Source organism: Grampus griseus (genome assembly GCF_964374135.1).
Source record: "Grampus griseus genome assembly, chromosome: 14".
NCBI classification, from domain to species: domain Eukaryota; kingdom Metazoa; phylum Chordata; class Mammalia; order Artiodactyla; family Delphinidae; genus Grampus; species Grampus griseus.
In genome coordinates this window covers 15,333,226-15,350,159 of record NC_139008.1, presented here as the reverse complement: position 1 = coordinate 15,350,159, position 16,934 = coordinate 15,333,226, and the positions used below count along the sequence as shown (strand labels likewise).

General features: G+C 55.5%; 2 protein-coding genes across 3 annotated transcripts; one reads left to right on the top strand and one right to left on the bottom strand.

The window, feature by feature from the left end:
• Positions 1-397: 397 nt before the first annotated feature.
• KAT8 (lysine acetyltransferase 8) lies at positions 398-10,096 on the top strand (the record flags this gene model as incomplete). 2 transcript variants are annotated; one of them, XM_082671350.1, is made up of 11 exons in its annotated part: positions 416-626; positions 1,928-2,002; positions 2,080-2,255; positions 5,889-5,942; positions 6,044-6,208; positions 6,957-7,046; positions 8,736-8,876; positions 8,974-9,067; positions 9,162-9,312; positions 9,463-9,617; positions 9,921-10,096. In XM_082671350.1, the coding sequence occupies 11 exons, from the start codon at positions 416-418 to the stop codon at positions 9,983-9,985; spliced, it is 1,377 nt and encodes a 458-aa protein (XP_082527476.1). In that variant the 3' UTR covers positions 9,986-10,096. The 2 variants fall into 2 exon arrangements, with proteins under 2 accessions (XP_082527477.1, XP_082527476.1); XM_082671351.1 differs by having other exon boundaries at positions 398-626; positions 9,463-10,096.
• An 84-nt stretch (positions 10,097-10,180) lies between these two features.
• PRSS8 (serine protease 8) lies at positions 10,181-14,538 on the bottom strand. The gene is made up of 6 exons (XM_082671528.1): positions 14,171-14,538; positions 13,872-13,889; positions 12,054-12,216; positions 11,502-11,773; positions 11,245-11,411; positions 10,181-11,113 (listed from the first exon to the last, which is right to left on the bottom strand). Exons 1-6 carry the CDS (start codon positions 14,253-14,255, stop codon positions 10,790-10,792), a joined length of 1,029 nt encoding a protein of 342 aa, XP_082527654.1. The 5' UTR covers positions 14,256-14,538; the 3' UTR covers positions 10,181-10,789.
• Positions 14,539-16,934: the final 2,396 nt, after the last annotated feature.

The following is a 16,934-nucleotide window of genomic DNA, read 5'->3' as shown; positions in this document are numbered from 1 at the left end:
GCGGAAGTGGGCGGTACGGGGATGGGTGCTAATCCCAAATTCATCGCCCTAAAGCCAGGCATCCAGGGAGGCTGCTTTGGCTCTGCCCCGGTCAAGTGGGGGCAGCGCCCCCTGATCAGGCACCCGGACCTTTAAAAAGATCGAGCTGAGGCATCACATCAGGAAAGCCTTTTTCCTCTTTTCAACTCCAGGGTGCAGCCATAGTTCCAAACGGAAAACAACTCCAGGGCAACCGGCACAGTCCACGTCAATCTGGCCCAGCGCCGCGGAGACCGTCGCACGAGCCAATGAGCTCCTGCTACGTCACAGACCCCCCCTCCCGCCTCCAGCCGGCCGCGGCCTCCGCCACGAGTCGCTGACCCGGAGCTAAAGGCCCTGCGCGGCGCTGTATTCTGGCGTCACTTCCACTACAGCGATGGCGGCGCAGGGAGCAGCTGCGGCGATTGCGGCGGCGACTTCAGGGGTCGCGGGGGAGGGCGATCCCGGGCCCGGCGAGAATGTGGCGGTCGAGGGGACCTCCCCGTCCCCGGGCCGCGTCTCTCCGCCGACCCCGGCGCGTGGCGAGCCAGAAGTCACTGTGGAGATCGGAGAAACGTACCTGTGCCGGCGGCCGGATAGCACCTGGCGTGAGGGCGGGACCCAGGGCCAGGGGGCGGGGTTTAAGGGCGGGAGCGGGGCCTGAGGGAGGAGAACGCGGACTTTCGGACTTGCCCGGGCGCCGCCTACAACCCCTTCCGAGTTGGGTGTTCGCCAAGTTCTTCCTAATGTGTGTAGAGCTCCCAATCCACTTCCTTGCCCAGTCTTAGGCTTCATTCCCTTTTCTTGTTAACCTCCTTCCTCAATGGTCTCCCTTGTCTCTGTGACTCCCCCCTTCCATCCATCCCCTGCAGCCGCCAGCGGAGAGGACCTACCAGAACACAAAAGCGAGCTTCCCCTCCCTTCTATTGCTTTGCCTCATTTCCAAAATAAACCCCAAGTTCCTTAGAATGGCATTCATTTTTGTAACCTCTCTGTTTTCCAGCACCCCTAGTAAAGGCCATTGCCAGACCAGACCACACTGTGTGCTCTGAAAGCCATATGCCTTTTACCGCCTGTGCCCTCTGCTTGGAATGCCCTTCTTTCCCTTTCTCCTTGTTTAGCTGGCTAGCCCCAGTCATCCTTTTAGCATCATATCCCTTGTGATGCCATTCTTGACTCCCTTCAGGCAGATTGAGTCGTTCCCTTCTGTATGTTCCCTTTCTGTATGAAGAAATGCAACATTTTCTTCATACCTGAGCTATAGTATATGTACCATTATGTTGTCATTGTCTGTCTGTCTGTCTTCTATCAAAGTGGGAACTTCCGGAGGGCAGGACTGCTCATGATCCATCACCATATCCAGCAGCAACCCAGCACAGGGCCAGACCTGCAGTGGTTGCCTTCCTCGTTTATCGAATGGTCGGCTGTTTGTCATTGAACGTTTTAGAGCCATTAATTCACCGTTTGAGGTGGGCAGGGTTATCCTTATTTTACAGATGAAGGTGCTGAGGCTCAGAAAGCCAAAATAACTTTTTCAGTTAAATATAGCTAGGAAGTGGGGCCGTCTGATTCCACAGCTAGCCCTCATGACCCCTGAACAAATGAACGACTGAGTATAGCAAAAGAAACATTGAATTTGGAGCCAGATTTAACTTCAGTTAAGTATTTGCTCTTATCACTTTTCAAATAGGTGACCCTGGGTAAGCCTCAGTTTCCTCGTCTCTAAAATAAGAATAACAGCCCAATCTGGCCCACCTCAGACAGTGATTGAAGGGAGTGGCAGATGTGAACAGGTGAGGTTAGCGTACATTTGGCCACAGAATCTGGGAAACCGCTCCTCAGTGTGAAGGATCACTGTTGTTCCAGCCCTATTTTCTTTCCTGGTGATCCTAGCCTTTTCCCTTCACAGATTCTGCTGAAGTGATCCAGTCTCGAGTGAACGATCAGGAGGGCCGAGAGGAATTCTATGTACACTATGTGGGCTGTGAGTGACTTGGGGTATCCAGGTCTGGGGGGGGGGCGGGAGCGGAAGGGCAGCACCCTCATGGCCCATCCTCACAGTTAACCGGCGACTGGACGAATGGGTAGACAAGAACCGGCTGGCGTTGACCAAGACGGTGAAGGATGCCGTGCAGAAGAACTCAGAGAAGTACCTCAGCGAGCTGGCCGAGCAGCCTGAGCGAAAGATCACTCGCAACCAAAAGCGCAAGCATGACGAGATCAACCACGTGCAGAAGGTCCGGGCCCCTCCCCTTCCCCGGGGCCGCAGGAGGCTCAGCTGCCTCTGCTGACTCCCTTGGGTCCCGGTGCCAAAACCACAGCAGCTCCCATTTCTTAAGCTCCTACAGTGTGTAGGGGACTCTTATTTCTTCTTAGGTATTCTTCACAGATGAGAAAACTGAGGCTCAGAGAGGGTGAGAGCTTGGCTACAGTCTCGTGGCAAGGAAATGACACAGCTGGGACTGGAACTCAGGCCTCTTGCACCTTTCGTGCCCGCTCTTGGCTGTGCCACATTGACAGATGGACCTGAAGTCCAAAGGGGAGGAAGAGAATGAGTGATTTGGGGCACTCGCTATTGCCAAGCATTGTGCTGAGTGTTGTGCCTGTATAAGCTCATCAGATCCTCCCTAACAACTCAACACCACAGGGATAATTAGTTCTTACTGAGGAAAACAGGAAGCAGGCTGAGAGAGGTTAAGTAACATGCCCAAGATCACACAGCTAGTAAAAGGGTGGGTTGAGATTAGAGTAATAATGGCAAACATTTATAGGCTTGTGAACCACAGTATTAGGCTAAGTATTTCAGTATATGATCTCACTGAAGTTTCACAGCAACTCTTTGAGGTAAGCATTATATCCCCAGTTTACAAGGGAGGTACAGGTAGTTTTAGGAATCCAGTTAGGAATTAGATTGGCCAACTAGATTGTCCTACTTTGGGGCACAAGCTCTTTGAAACATGCCAGAAATTCCTGCCACTTTATTCCAAAACTTGGGTTCTTTTCACGAAGCTAGCCTGCCCTGGGGGGTTTCTATCCTCCTACTCTGAATCTTAGTTTCTGGATTTGTGAGATGGGGTGTGCACACAAAAGGAGGATTTATGGAGCTCTCAAGGCACCCAGACGTTCATTATTTTCAACCAGTGCCAGTCCATCCTTCTGAGTGCTCGTCCTGGGCTTAGCAGCAATGGTTTGCAAACTGTGGGGCTGTTAGTAGATTGCCAAATTAGTTCAGTGGGTTGTGACCATGTAAATTTCAAAAATGGAAGAACTAGGACAAGGTAGAAAGTACCATAGTGCATTGCACTTTATTAAAGGTAAGTATTGTTTTAAGAAGCTTCTATCTCACATACAAATATATATATGTATATACACAAACTTGCAGTTGGTATACAGTGCTGTGATAAAAAAAATTTGAAATACCTGAATTAGAAAGATCTCTCACTGGGAATTCCCTGGCGGTCCAATGGTTAGGACTCGGCACTTTCACTGTCATGGCCCGGGTTCAATCCCTGGTCAGGAACTAAGATCCTGCAAGCCACGTGGCGTGGCCAAAAAAATCTCTCACCATCTAAGGCAGCACGGTCCAACTGAACGTCCTGTGATAAATGGAAGTGTTCTGCCTCTGTGCTGTCCGAAACAGTAGCCACTACCCACGTGTGGCCCTTGAGCACTTGAAATGTGTTTCGTGTGAGTAGGAACTAAATTTTTTAGTTTTATTAAAAGATTTTTTTTTTTTGGCCGCGCTGCACGGCATGTGGGATCTTAGTTCCCTGACCAGGGATCGAACCCGTGTCCCCTGCATTGAAAGGCAGATTCTTTACCACTGGACCACTAGGGAAGTCCCAAGAATTAAATTTTATTTGAATGTAATGAACTTAAATTTAGGTGGCCACTTGTGGCTAGTGACTACTTTACCGGACAGCACGGATCTAAGGTTTTCTTAGCTCCCCAGCCAGGTTGCACTGGCACATTAAGTCGCAAAGATGTACCTCTAAGCTGGCAGGCAGCAGGGTGGTTGACAGTGGGCCAGTGGGGATAAAATCAAAGAACGAGTAACAGCGAGTTAACGATCAGCAAGGTTCTTCAGAGCCTAATTAATGTTTAATTCTAAATAAACTGCAGCATTTACGGAAAGTAGTGTTTTTGTAATTCTTTAATGCATTTACAGAGGAGGATTGTGTTGTATGAGTTGGGAAATGTGTTTTAAAGAGGCATGTGAGGAGGAAAATCATCCTTCCCTCATCTTTGCAGGGGTTAGGTGTGGAGTTGGACAGGCGAGGGGCCCATGCCCAGCTGTCCTGGGTGCCAGTTCTGTGAGCTTACCTCTCTGTGCCTCAGTTTCCTCTTCCGTGCAGTGGAGAGAGTGAGGATTCCCATCTCAGGCTTGTTCTGAGTAATGCCTACGACGTAAGTGCTTAGTACTTGGAATAAATGGCAGCTGGCTAGTCCCCAAGGGCCAGTGACCTCGCCTCTCCCTGCCTGTTTACTTCTCTGTAGAACAGAGGTAAGAACATTGTATCTCAGCGTTGCCAAAAGGGTTAAATGAGGCCATCCAGGCAAAGTGCTTTGTGGAAGGGGTTCTGGGTAAAAGACTGGCTCCTTCTCCCTTCTGAACTACAGGGCAAGGCTGCCATCTACTCTGGTGTAGGTCATAGGCCTGACTGCGTCCACTGTCAGGCTGGACTTGGTTCCTCCTTCAGCATCTGGCCTAGGAACAAGATGGGCTGTGAGTGCCACCTGACTTGTAGTCCCTGCCTTCCAAAGACTTGGAAAATGGGGGAAACCAAGAAGGGGGAGTCGGAGGGTACTGTTGTTGACTACTGAATTCCTGACTTGGGAACGAATGTATTCTGCATCGGGAAGAATGCAGTCAGGCCTCCTGGAGGATTGTTGACCACACCTTCCCAGGGTGCTGGGCCTTGAAGGACAGGGAGAGCACAGCAAAAACAATCACACGTGATCACTCGCCAAGCTCTGCCTCATCATGCACTTGCCTGGCTCGTGCTCGGTGCCAGGCTGAGTAAGCATTTTCTGGCAGCTGTAGGAGAGGGAAGGACATTCAGGGTGGAAGGAACTGCATGTGCAAAACCATGGAGGCCAGCAACAGGAGTGTTGATAGCAGAGCAGATCTGAGGGGGCTGAGACTGGGGGCTGGGAATTTACAGAGGCCTCATCAACTATCCAGACCTGAGAGGGTGGCAGTGGCTATTCGGTGTGGGACAGAGGAACCGGTTCCAGAGATGACAAGGAGGTAGCGCTAACAGGACGTGGCCATTATTCGGATGCCAGGCTGAGAGGAGGAGGAGTCTTGAGAGCTGGCCTCTTATTGGTCTGGGGTAGTTGGACTGAAGGTGATGCTCCTAGTGAGATGGGGAACCCAGGAGGATGACCAGGTTTGCAGGGAGGAAAGGTTGAGTTCCTTTCTGGACACCTAGAGCCTGATGTGCCTGTGGGAGGGGCCTCCGGGAGCAGTCCCATGGGCAGGAAAGAGGTCCAGGCACACCGGAGTGTCCGCACCAGTTCCTGCTGTGGAAGCGGAAGACCAGGCCCATTATGTCATCTGTCTCACAACAACTGTGGCAGAGCTGGATTGATCGCGTTGTACAGCTGAAGCTCTTACCAGCCCAAGAACTGGAACCAGGCCTCCTGATCCTAGCCCTGTTCATCAGGCAAAAGGTCCAAACTTGGGCATCAGGAGTGTCTGGGATGTATGGGTGGGTGGGCAGATGGGAGAGGAACTTGGACCAGTCAGCTCCGAAACCAGGTGAAACAGGTTTGCTAGACAGGCGGGAAGTGCTGGGTTCTGGGATGGGAGGCGTGGCCTGACCTCCACTTCTGTTCACCTGTGTCCACTGCTCTTTCTCACTCAGACCTATGCAGAGATGGACCCCACAACAGCAGCCTTGGAGAAGGAACATGAGGCGGTAAGTAGGGGAGTGGGTCCTAACTGGGGGCACCCCTTCCCTACAGCATCCCTTGCCCCGACCGAGCCACCCCCTGCCCTTCACTCCCACCTTGCCCACAGATCACCAAGGTGAAGTACGTGGACAAGATCCACATCGGGAACTACGAAATCGACGCCTGGTACTTCTCCCCGTTCCCTGAAGACTACGGGAAACAGCCCAAGCTCTGGCTCTGCGAGTACTGCCTCAAGTACATGAAATACGAAAAGAGCTACCGCTTCCACTTGGTGAGGCTGGGCTGGGCCGGGCCTGGTGAGTGCGGTGGTGGGCATAGAGGCTGAGGGCCGGCTGAGGCAGCGGCACTAGGCAAGGTCCAGAGCAGTTGAGTCCAAGGAAAAGCTGCCCCGGCTGGAGAGACCTGGATTCCAGGCCTGACTCTGCCTTTGCTGGAGTGACCCTGGCCAACTTGCTGACCCTCCCCAGACCCCAGTTTCCTCTTCTGTGGAATGGGAACCTTCTGGGGTCCCTTGCCCTCAGCACATGTTTATCAAGGCCAGTTCAGAGCCAGGTTCCCCTGTGGAAAAGAGGAAGTAAGCACAGCTCCGAGCTGTGGGACCATGAGGTGCGGACAGACAGGAAGCTTTAATCCACATGCAGGACCTGCTGGGGCAGGGCAGTGGCGTGTTTCCCACAGGGTAGAGACACTGAGGCAAATGTATGTGGTTTGGGAAATGCCCTTGTCATGGGTGCCGGCCCTCCAGAGTCCTCCAGAGCCAGGCTGAGCTGGACTTAAAACCGTCTCGCTGTGTGATGTTTGAGCCGGTTACTGTGCCTCGGTTTCTCCATCTGTAGAATAGCACCCGTCTCCTCAGATGGTTGGGAGTATTACTCGATGTAGGTAAAGGGTGGGGCCCGGGGTCTCCAGGTGGAGAGAAGCAGAGGCCTGCTGCAGGCCACACAGGGCGGGATGGGGCACCTAGCGGGGAGCCTTGGGGCCTCATGCCTGTGCCTCCCCCTGCCCGTCCCCACCCCCAGGGCCAGTGCCAGTGGCGGCAGCCCCCGGGGAAGGAGATCTACCGCAAGAGCAACATCTCTGTGTACGAGGTGGACGGCAAAGACCACAAGGTGAGCCCCGGGGGGAGGCACTGTGACAGGTGGGGGGACACGCTGGGCACCTCCCGACGATCTCACGATCTCCCCGGCGCCATAGGGTAGAGGCTGGCCTCAGTGTGCGAAGAGGACTGTGGGCTGGTGTGCGGGCTGGTGCTCGGCCTGTGGTTGGTGCATAGTCAACTCGTGGCCCTGTGGTGCCAGCCTCGAGTTCTGGGTTTCCCTTCTCTCCCTGAGGACTTGCCTTCTGATGGGGTAGCTTGGGGTGGCTTAGGTTCAGGCGCTTTTGGAACCCAGAGTGGAGACTGTCTTGCCTCAGGCTGTTCTTAAAAACTGCTTTCTTTTTCTGCCTGAAGAAAAGGTGTTTGTTTTTCCTGGGTGTGAACTGCTTTGTGTGAGGTTTCCTGCTGGGAGCGCTCTGTGGCTCAGACCGCTAAGTTCCTTGTTCCTGAAGGACTTCATTGCGGCATTGCGGCAGGGTGGGGCCTTTGGGGCCTGCTTTGCTGTGTTGAGAACTTGACCCTTGCCTGGTCAGTCTGGGAAGGTCTCCTGGGGAAGTCCCGTGGAGTGTAAGACGCAGAGGCCTGGCTTCTGAGTGGCTCCTGGCTTCAAATCGCCCCGTCACTTCCTAGCTGACCTTGGACAAGTTACTTAAGGTCCTTTGTTCCTGTTTCCTCATCTTTAAGACAGGAGTCATGCTAATAGTTAACTAACAGGCTTGTTAGTGGAGTAAATGAGACAGCAAAGTCAAGTACTTAGCACAGTCCCTGGCATCGAATAGGGTTTAGTAAACATGGGCCTCTGTCAGCCTTATGATAAGCAGCTTGTGAAATCTTAGCCCCACCAGAGCCCCCTGCTCTGCCCTCCTGAGCATGAATGGGGCTGGGGGCGGCAGGAGGGGCCCCAGCAGGAGACCTGGGTGTTCTTCCCAGTTCTGCCTTTTCCAGCTTTGGGTCCTCAGGCAAGCACTCCCCACTGCTGCCCCCCAGAGCCTCCGTTGCCTCCTAAGCAAAATGGGTCTAGCAGCGCTGGGTTCACACAATTGTTGAATCCAACGAGAGTGGATGTAAAAGGTGTCCTTGATCTCTGCCATGAAGCCAACCTCCAGGTCCCACTGGCCCTCCTGGCATTGGTCTCTGTCCCGGTGTGGCTGACTGGGCAGACAGCTCAGGTTGCAGTCAGGCTCGAGGGTCGTCCATTCAGCAGACATTTACCAAGCTCCCAGCTTCACGCTTAGCCTTGAGCTAGGTGCTGAGGACACAGCTGTGAACAGTCAGAACTCATATAGCAGGTTGAATCCTGCCCTAGTGCTCACCAGCCATGGGACCTTGAGCGAGCCACTGTCTCCTCTGAGCTTGTTTCCTGACCTGAAACAGAAGAGTTCGTGTCTGTGAAGATTGAGCTCCTCTTCAGCGCTCAGAAGCGGTAGCCGTGATTGGTCCAGCTCTGCCGTTACCTCCTTGAGTGCTCATAGCTCTCTGATTTTCAGTTTCCCCATCCATCAGAACGTGACTCTAAGACTCGTTCCAATTCTAAACATGACTGTTCTGGTGAGGATCCCACTTCTCACCGTGCTGGCACTGGCTGCTGTCTGGAGCCTGGCACTTGCAGGGCAGGGTGGCAGCTCCTGCCCAGGCCTCCATGGGGCGAGGCGGAGGAGTTACGCCTGCTCCCTGAGCCTGCTTCCACCTCGCGACCCCTCAGATTTACTGTCAGAACCTGTGTCTGCTGGCCAAGCTTTTCCTGGACCACAAGACATTGTACTTCGACGTGGAGCCATTCGTCTTTTACATTTTGACCGAGGTGGACAGGCAGGGAGCCCACATCGTCGGCTATTTCTCGAAGGTGCTGGGTTGGGAAGCCCGGGTTGAGGGAGAGGGGGAGAATGAACCTGAAGCAGGGGCTGAGCCTCCGCAAAGGTCCTGACCACCCACCCCTACAGGAAAAGGAGTCACCAGATGGGAACAACGTGGCCTGCATCCTGACCCTGCCCCCCTACCAGCGCCGTGGCTATGGAAAGTTCCTCATTGCTTTCAGTGAGTGGTTCCCGGCCTGTCCAGGAAAGGCAGCTGTGGTGAGGGGTGCCAGGGCAGGGTGGGTCCTCAGTTTCCTCATTTCCACTGTTGCCAGGTTATGAGCTGTCCAAGCTGGAGAGCACAGTAGGCTCCCCTGAGAAGCCACTGTCTGACCTGGGCAAGCTCAGCTACCGCAGCTACTGGTCCTGGGTCCTTCTGGAGATCCTGCGAGACTTCCGGGGCACTCTGTCCATCAAGGACCTTAGGTAAGGGAGGCACCTGGAACCCTCAGGAGGGAAGGACTCTCCTAAGATTGGCCGTGATGCTGTCAAACTGTCTCCTTGTCCCCTTTTGCTGTCCCAGCCAAATCCCACAAGGGAGCTCTCTCCAGCATCTGCTCTAATCCCTTTCTGCAGCCAGATGACGAGCATCACCCAGAATGACATCATCAGCACCCTGCAGTCCCTCAACATGGTCAAGTACTGGAAGGGCCAGCATGTGATCTGTGTCACACCCAAGCTGGTGGAGGAACACCTCAAAAGTGCCCAGTATAAGAAACCACCCATAACAGGTGGGTGGAGTCTGCCCAGGGTGTGTGTGTGTGTGTGTGTGTGTGTGTGTGTGTGTGTGTGTGTGGCAGAGGGTAGATGTAAGGACTGCCGTGAGCCAAGGCCTCTGTTTTGCTGTCATCGGATCCCCAACCAGTCTGACCAGCTCCCAGGACCGAAGCCTGGGGCAGCCCCCTCCCCAGGACCCAGTCTACCCCTGTTCTCACCTCGAGGTGAAACCTGGTCTGGGCCCAGGGCAGAGCAGCCACTGCGAGCGGCCGGGCCCGGAGGCCCAGTCTTGCCTCTCATGCCTCTTCTCCCCACAGTGGACTCTGTCTGCCTCAAGTGGGCACCCCCCAAGCACAAGCAAGTCAAACTCTCCAAGAAGTGAGTGTCCTGTGCCTGTGCCCCTGCTGCTGGACCCGTGCCTCCTTGCACCCCAGCCTGTAAATATGTACAGACCTGTTTCGTCATTTTTTTAATAAAGTAAGTTCTGCCAGTGGCTCTGGACTTTGGAGGTGGGAGGGAGAGGCCCAGAGCGGATGGGCGTCATTTCACGTCACACACACACGGCCAGTTGTGCTCAGAACATTTTACTCCATCTCGCTCCGTCTAACCCCGCACACCAGGTGCAAGTCGGGGCCCAGTTCCGGTGGGGGCTCAGTCCTCCGGAGTCCAGGAGTCGGGGCTCAGGGGGGCGTGGCAGCCAGTGAGGCAAGAGTGGGGCCTTTTCTGTCCTTGAAAGCATGCTGCCCAGAGGCAGCCCCAGCCCAGAAAACAGTGAGAGGGTGAAATGATGGGGCTCATCAGCAGAGCAGGTGAGGTGCTACAGCCAGCCTTTCAGCAGCAGGCATCTGGGCGTCTTCTGGAAACAGGTGGGGAGCCGGGGCCCACTTTCATAGCCGAGGGTCCTTGGGGGCTCCACAGGAGCCCAACCGATAGGCTTGTGGACAGCAGATGGAGGTGACCAGAGTTTCTAGCCAGTAGACTCCTAGGCAGTAAACTCCTGTGGTGGAGGTTACAGTCCCAAAGAGCAACCCAGAAGAGTGGGCTCAAAGGTCAGGATGGTGCTTTGAACTCCCACAGGGTCCTGGGAGGAAGGAGTGGCTCAAAGTCAGGCATCCTGGGAGCAGGCGTGTGCCTTTGGGTGTGTTGTGGAGGTCCCGGAAGCAAGTCAGCTCCCAGGGTGAGTAGCTCAGTGGTCGTGCTGTGGGCGGAGGAGGCCCAGGGTCAGGCCTAGTGGCAGCAGAAGGAGGGGTCCCACCAAGCCTGGGGCTGGGGCAGGGTTGAAGGCCCCGTAGTTGCTGCAGAGGTTGCCATCAGGCTGGGACTCCTGGATTTGGGGCACCACCTGAGGCTGGAGCTCTGCCACTTTGTGGTGAATCCAGGAGGCATAGCTGGAGGTCAGAGTATACACACCAGGCCTGTTGGGGGCCCCACAGGCATCACCCCAGCTTACGATGCCTGCCACGTACCAGCGGCCCCCCACTGGGCAGGAGAGTGGGCCCCCAGAGTCACCCTGAGGAGAAAATCCATACAGCAGCTGTCAGGACCAGCCCCCAGGCCTCCAACCATCCGTGCCAGCCCCACTGAGCCCTCATCTCCCAAGACACGCCTGTCTCATCTTCTCTCCGGACCCCCCGCGTGTACCTGGCAGGCGTCCTTGCCCCCTTTCACATAGCCAGCACACACCATGTCCTGCTGGATAAAGTGGGGCTCCTCGGGCTTGGCGTTGATATTGTACAGGCAGTTACAGGTCTCGCGACTGATCAGTGGCACCTCAAGTTGCTGCAGCGTCTTGGGGGCCGGGAGGCTCACTGTGGGGGCAAAAGATGCTTACCCAGGGCCTCCTACCCTGCGTCGGCTCCCTCCGTGCCCCTAGACATCAGCGCCCACCTCACCCTCACCTGAGGGGGCCACGTGGCCCCATCCCGTGACAGTGCACTGGAGACCATTGGGGAAGGAGGCGTTGGCTGCGGGGAGGCAGATGGGCCGGATGTAGCGAGAGAAGGTGACAGAGCGTTTGAGCTGGAGGAGCGCAATGTCACCCATGGAGCCCTCCTGGAGGTAGCTGGGGTGGGAAATGACCTGCGCCACCGTGCGGACCTCGGTGTCAGAGCTGTAGTAGTTCAGCTTGTGGGCCCCCAGCTTTACCTCGTAGTCCTCTGTGCGGTGCTCCCTGCAGGCAGAGGGGCGAAGGCTGGGACCCGAGAGACCGGGATCCCTGTTGCCTTGTGGCGTCCAACCTCAGTTCCTGACCTTTCAGAGTCCACCCTGCATCCTAGTTTTATCCTGTGACCTGTGACCTCTGGCCTTCACTCCTGACGGATCCTTACAGACTTTATTGATATCCCTAGATACAACCCAAGAACCTCCAACCTCTGACCCACACTGATCCTTGAACTTTGACCTCCAGCCCACTTTTGACTTCCCCGCCCTGCCCCCTACCCAGCTGGTACCTTGGGAAGCAGTGAGCAGCCGACAGCACCCACTGCTCAGACAGGAGAGAGCCGCCACACGCGTGGGCGCCGTTGTAGCTGATGCTGACCTGCCAGGGCCACTGGCCGTGGGCTGAATCGCTACCACCTGTGATACGTGCTTGGTGGACCACGCCGCAGGAGGCTGCCCAGGGAGGAAAGGAAGGGAGGGGGTCAGGTCCTCAGGGTCCCCCAAACCACATCCTCGACCCTGCCACTCCCGACATAGCCCAGGAGGTCTGGTTTGGAGCTTGGGGAGTGAGTTCACAGAAATCAGCCACCCTGTGTCCCCATCCCATGGCTCACCAGTCACGGTCAGATCTGCCCACCCCCGCTACCCTCAACCCAGTGCCTAATTAAGGTCTCATCCAGCTTCTGTCCTCACCGGCCTTCCTGCCTTCCATCTGCTCCACTCCTTACAAATCTGGCCAGGTCATACCCCCGCTTAAATCCTTCCCTGGCCCGCACTGCCTTTACGAGACTCCAGACCTTCCGTGGCACAGCCATCCCCTGCACACCCTGTCACAGCGGGCCACACACTTGTTCACCTCCAGACCTTGGCCTATTCAGGTCACCCTGCCTAGAATACCTTTCCTCATCCCTACTTCGCTCAGCAAACTGCTATCTGCCTATGGAGATGGTTCAAATTCTCAGTCCCTCTGTAGCCTGCCCTGACCCTGCTGGCTGAGTGAGGTGACTTCGGAGCTCCCGAGGTCCGTGCTTCCCAGACGTGGCTGTTCCGCATTATGACGTGTCTGCTTCAACCAGCCAACCTGGGCGTTCCCTAGGGGCAGGGACGAGGGCAGATCCCTATGTCCCCAGCACCCAGCACAGGGCTGGGCACACGGATGGAGTCGTGGATGTGTGTTGAACAAACGAACGGAACAGCCGGGCTCCCAGGGTGTGAATGTCTAGTTTCCAGGACAGCCCCACCCCCGCAGAGGCCGCTGTTTGGAGCAGGACCCAAGTGCCCTTCACAAAGTCACCTGCTCAGAAGCAGGGAAAACCGCCCAGTGAGGCTCCTCCCCCTCTCCTTGTAAAAAGGACAATAGAGACCAGCAGTTCAAGCAATGCCGGGCCCCAAAGGGGCTTTCACTTCCTTAATCTTCCAGACTCTTCATTGCAGCCCCAGGAGACAGACAGAATCAACTTCATTTTTTAAAAAATTTTTTGTTTTTGGCCGCACTGTATGGCATGCGGGACCTTAGTTCCGTGACCAGGGATCGAACCCGTGCTCCCTGCATTGGAAACACAGAGTCTGAACCACTGGACCACCAGGGAATTCCCAGAATCAACTTCATTTTATTTTATTTTTGCCGCACCGCACGGCCTGTGGGATCCTAGTTCCCCAACCCAGGGGCCCTCGGCAGTGAAAGTTCGGAGTCCCAACCAGTGGACCCCAAGGGAACTCCCTCAACTTCATTTCAGAGGTGAGGGAACTGGCATTCGAGACACAGCCAGTACATGGTGAAGCCGGGATTGCCAAGGAGACGGATCCTTGGTTTGTTTCCCTCAAAACAACCCACGTTTGGAGTCAGACCTGGGTTTAAATCCCAGCTCTGCCACTTACTGGCTGTGTGCCGTCGGGCAAGTTAGTTCTCTGCCCCTCAGTTTCTTAATCCAAAGAACGAGGGCTGTAATCCTCGCCTCCCAGAGCTATTGGGGGACCCAAATAAGACAACAGGAGTGAAAGAGACGGCCTTGCAGAGAAGGTCAGGCACTCAAACGCCCCAAGGAAATCTGAACCCGTGGCACCTCCCCCTCCCCTTCCCCTCCCCCCACTTCCCCGGCGAGCCTCACCTTCAGCCCCAACGGCTCCTGGAGGGAAAGAGAAAGAGGGAGGGTAAGCCGGGAAGTCTCAAGTGCCCAGACGCCCCCTTACCTCCTGCTTCTCCAGAGGGCTGCCCCCCCCTCCCAGGAAGCCAAAGCTGAGGGGAGAGGCCAAGAGCCAGGGAGGCTGAAGCTGGGGGTTCTTGAGCCCAGAATAAGGGATGTGCCCCAGAAAAGGGTTATACCCTCGGCCCCAGTGCACTACTGGCCGCCCCCTCCCCCCTCCCCCCCCCCCCCGTGCTCCACACTCCCCACCCCCACACGCTCACCCATCTCATTCCGGAATAATCCAAGCAAAAGCAGAGTGGCCAGAGCCTCCAACCACCTAGGCCCCAGCCCTGCCCTCTGGGCCATGACCCAGGACCAGGGGCCCTGGGAAGACACCAGGCACCCAAAGGAAGGGACCTCAGGCTGGGGTTCAAAGGCAAGATCCAGGTGTCAGAACCAGAGGGAAGCGGGAGCAGGTGTCCAAGGCGGCTTCGAAGGCAGGCAGCGGGCACAGAGTAAACGCCAGGGTCTCCGCAGCCGGCAGTGAGGACGCGTCTCCAGCCCGGCCTGGGTACACAGTAGATCTTCCTTCCGAAGTGGCAGCTCCTGGGAAAGGGCACCTACCTGCCGGCCCCTCCCCTGGTCCCGCCCTCCCTGATCAGCTCAGCCAGCCTCTCTTGTTGCCAAAGTCCTGAGTCCTCTCAGACCGTGTGTGTGTGTGTGTGTGTGTGTGTGTGTGTGTGTGTGTGTGTGTGTGTGTGTGTGTGTGTGTGTGTGTGTGTGTGTGTGTGTGTGTGTGTGTGTGTGTGTGTGTGTGTGTGTGTGTGTGGCGAGGGGGGTGGGGGGGGTTGGGCTGAGCAGCCCCAGGCAGGGCTGGAAACCTGGATGGCTGGATTCCAGACCCAGCGGCTCTAGGTCCCAGGTCTTTCAGGTCTCCATGACCAGTTATGCCCCCAGGGCCCGGCCCGGCCTGTGTTACCAGCTGCTTCTCCCTCCGTTCCGCCTGAGGCCTGGCATCTGAGCCCCGGACAGCCAGGTCTGCCCCCGGGCTGGGGCCTTTTCAGGTCCTTCTGTGGAGCCTGCAGCCTCATCTTCACGTGGTGAGGTGTGGTGCGCGTGTCTGGTGGTGCTAATCATTCCACAAATACTTACTGAGCGCCTAATATGTTCCAGGCACAGGAGACAAAGTGGACACTGTCCCTGCCTTCCCTGAGCTCATGGTGAAGTTGCGGTGACAGACTTGAATCATAAAATGACACAAACAATTACGGAATAATTTCAAGCTACGAACTGTGATGGAGAAAGAAGAATGTGGGCTCTGGGAGCCACTTACAGGAGCGTGACCTAGGCTGGAATCAAGAAGGGCTCCTCAAGGAGGTGCCTTTAGAACTGAGACCTAAAGGGATTATGAAAAGCTGTTAACAAGGCAAAGATGGGGAAGGGTGGTCCAGGTGAATCGTCCTCAGAAGGAGGGCGCAGGTGACCTAGGTTCAGGGAAAGGAGGCCCATGTGCCTGGGTTGGGGGTCAGGAGCCTCCTCTGTGAGTGTATGAATCTGGGCAATTGGGAAAGTGTGTTGGCTTCAAGCTTTAGAAATACAGAGCCCCACTTGTCCACCTACCTTCCATAAGACTAGGTGTCTGGACCTCTGAGCCAGGACTTCAGGGCCTAGGCTGGAGGGCAGGGAATTCCTGTAATGGGAAAGGGGACAAAACTGACTCGGGGGACTTCCCTGGTGGTGCAGTGGTTAAGAATCCACCTGCCAATGCAGGAGACACGGACTCGAGCCCTGGTCCGGGAAGATCCCATGTGCCGCGGAGCAACTAAGCCCGTGCGCCACAACTACTGAGCCCGCACTCTACAGCCCGTGAGCCACAACTACTGAGCCTGCGCTCTAGAGCCCGCGAACCACAACTACTGAAGCCCGCGCCTAGAGCCCGTGCTCTACAACAAGAGAAGCACCGCAATGAGTAGCCCGCACACCTCAACGAAGAGTAGTCCCCGCTCAATGCTATTAGAAAAAAGCCGCGTGCAGCAACGAAGACCCAACGCAGCCATAAATAAGTAAATAAATTTATTAAAAAAAAAAAAGACTGACTCAGGAAGGGGTCTAAGCTGGGGTGGAGGGGGAAGACCCTGGACACTGTGGGTGGGTTTGGGTAGAGGACAGGGTATATTAAATGTTTGTGGGGGATGACATACAAGTGACTGACTGGGCATGGGTGATCTTGGGTGGCCTCGGCCTGCAGTGGCTTGAAGCAGGATTTCCGTTCTCTGGCCAGAGACGGAAGTCAGGCCGTGGCAGTGAGAGCGCTGAATCCTAGCCACTAGACCACCAGAGGACGAGTGGCCAGTGACAAGGCCCTGTCCCGTCAGCTGTGTAGAAATGAATTTCCACAAAGAGACGGAAAGTAGTGAAACAAGTAAAGTGTTTATTAGGAGGAAAAAGGGTACGTGTGGATAGACACACAGGTGGACTCAGAGAGAGAGTTGCGTGCTCCTGGGTAGTTTGAATCACTTATATGGGGCATTTCTTCCAGGTTTCCTTTGGCCAATCATCTTGCTTTCTCTGCCTCTGAGTCCGTACTTGGTTTACCTCAGGGTCCTCCCACGTGTGCGTGAGCAACTCTTAGCCAAGATGGATTCTAGCAAAGAGATCTATGGATAGGTTGGCATCACTTACTGTGGGGTGGCACCCCCTCCTTTTTGACCTCTGAGGAGCCTTTCTGCGCATGTAGAGTCGGGAAGGTTTCCTTGACCTCGAGAATGAGAAATACATGGTCTCTTATCTGGGTGGGGGCTTAGCTCCTCCTCCTCTTCATCTTGGAGTATCTGCCCAGAGGGGACAAACTCCAGCTACTCAGCCTGGGGACCATCTATCTCCTGCCTTATGGAGAGCAGGCAGGGGTGTATGTCCCTGTGGAGATATAGATGCAGAATATTCTCTCCCTGGCTGTCCAGTGGCTAGGACTGTGTGTTCCACTGCAGGGGGCAGGGGTTCGATCCCTGGTCAGGGAACTAAGATCCTGCATGCCATGCAGTGCGG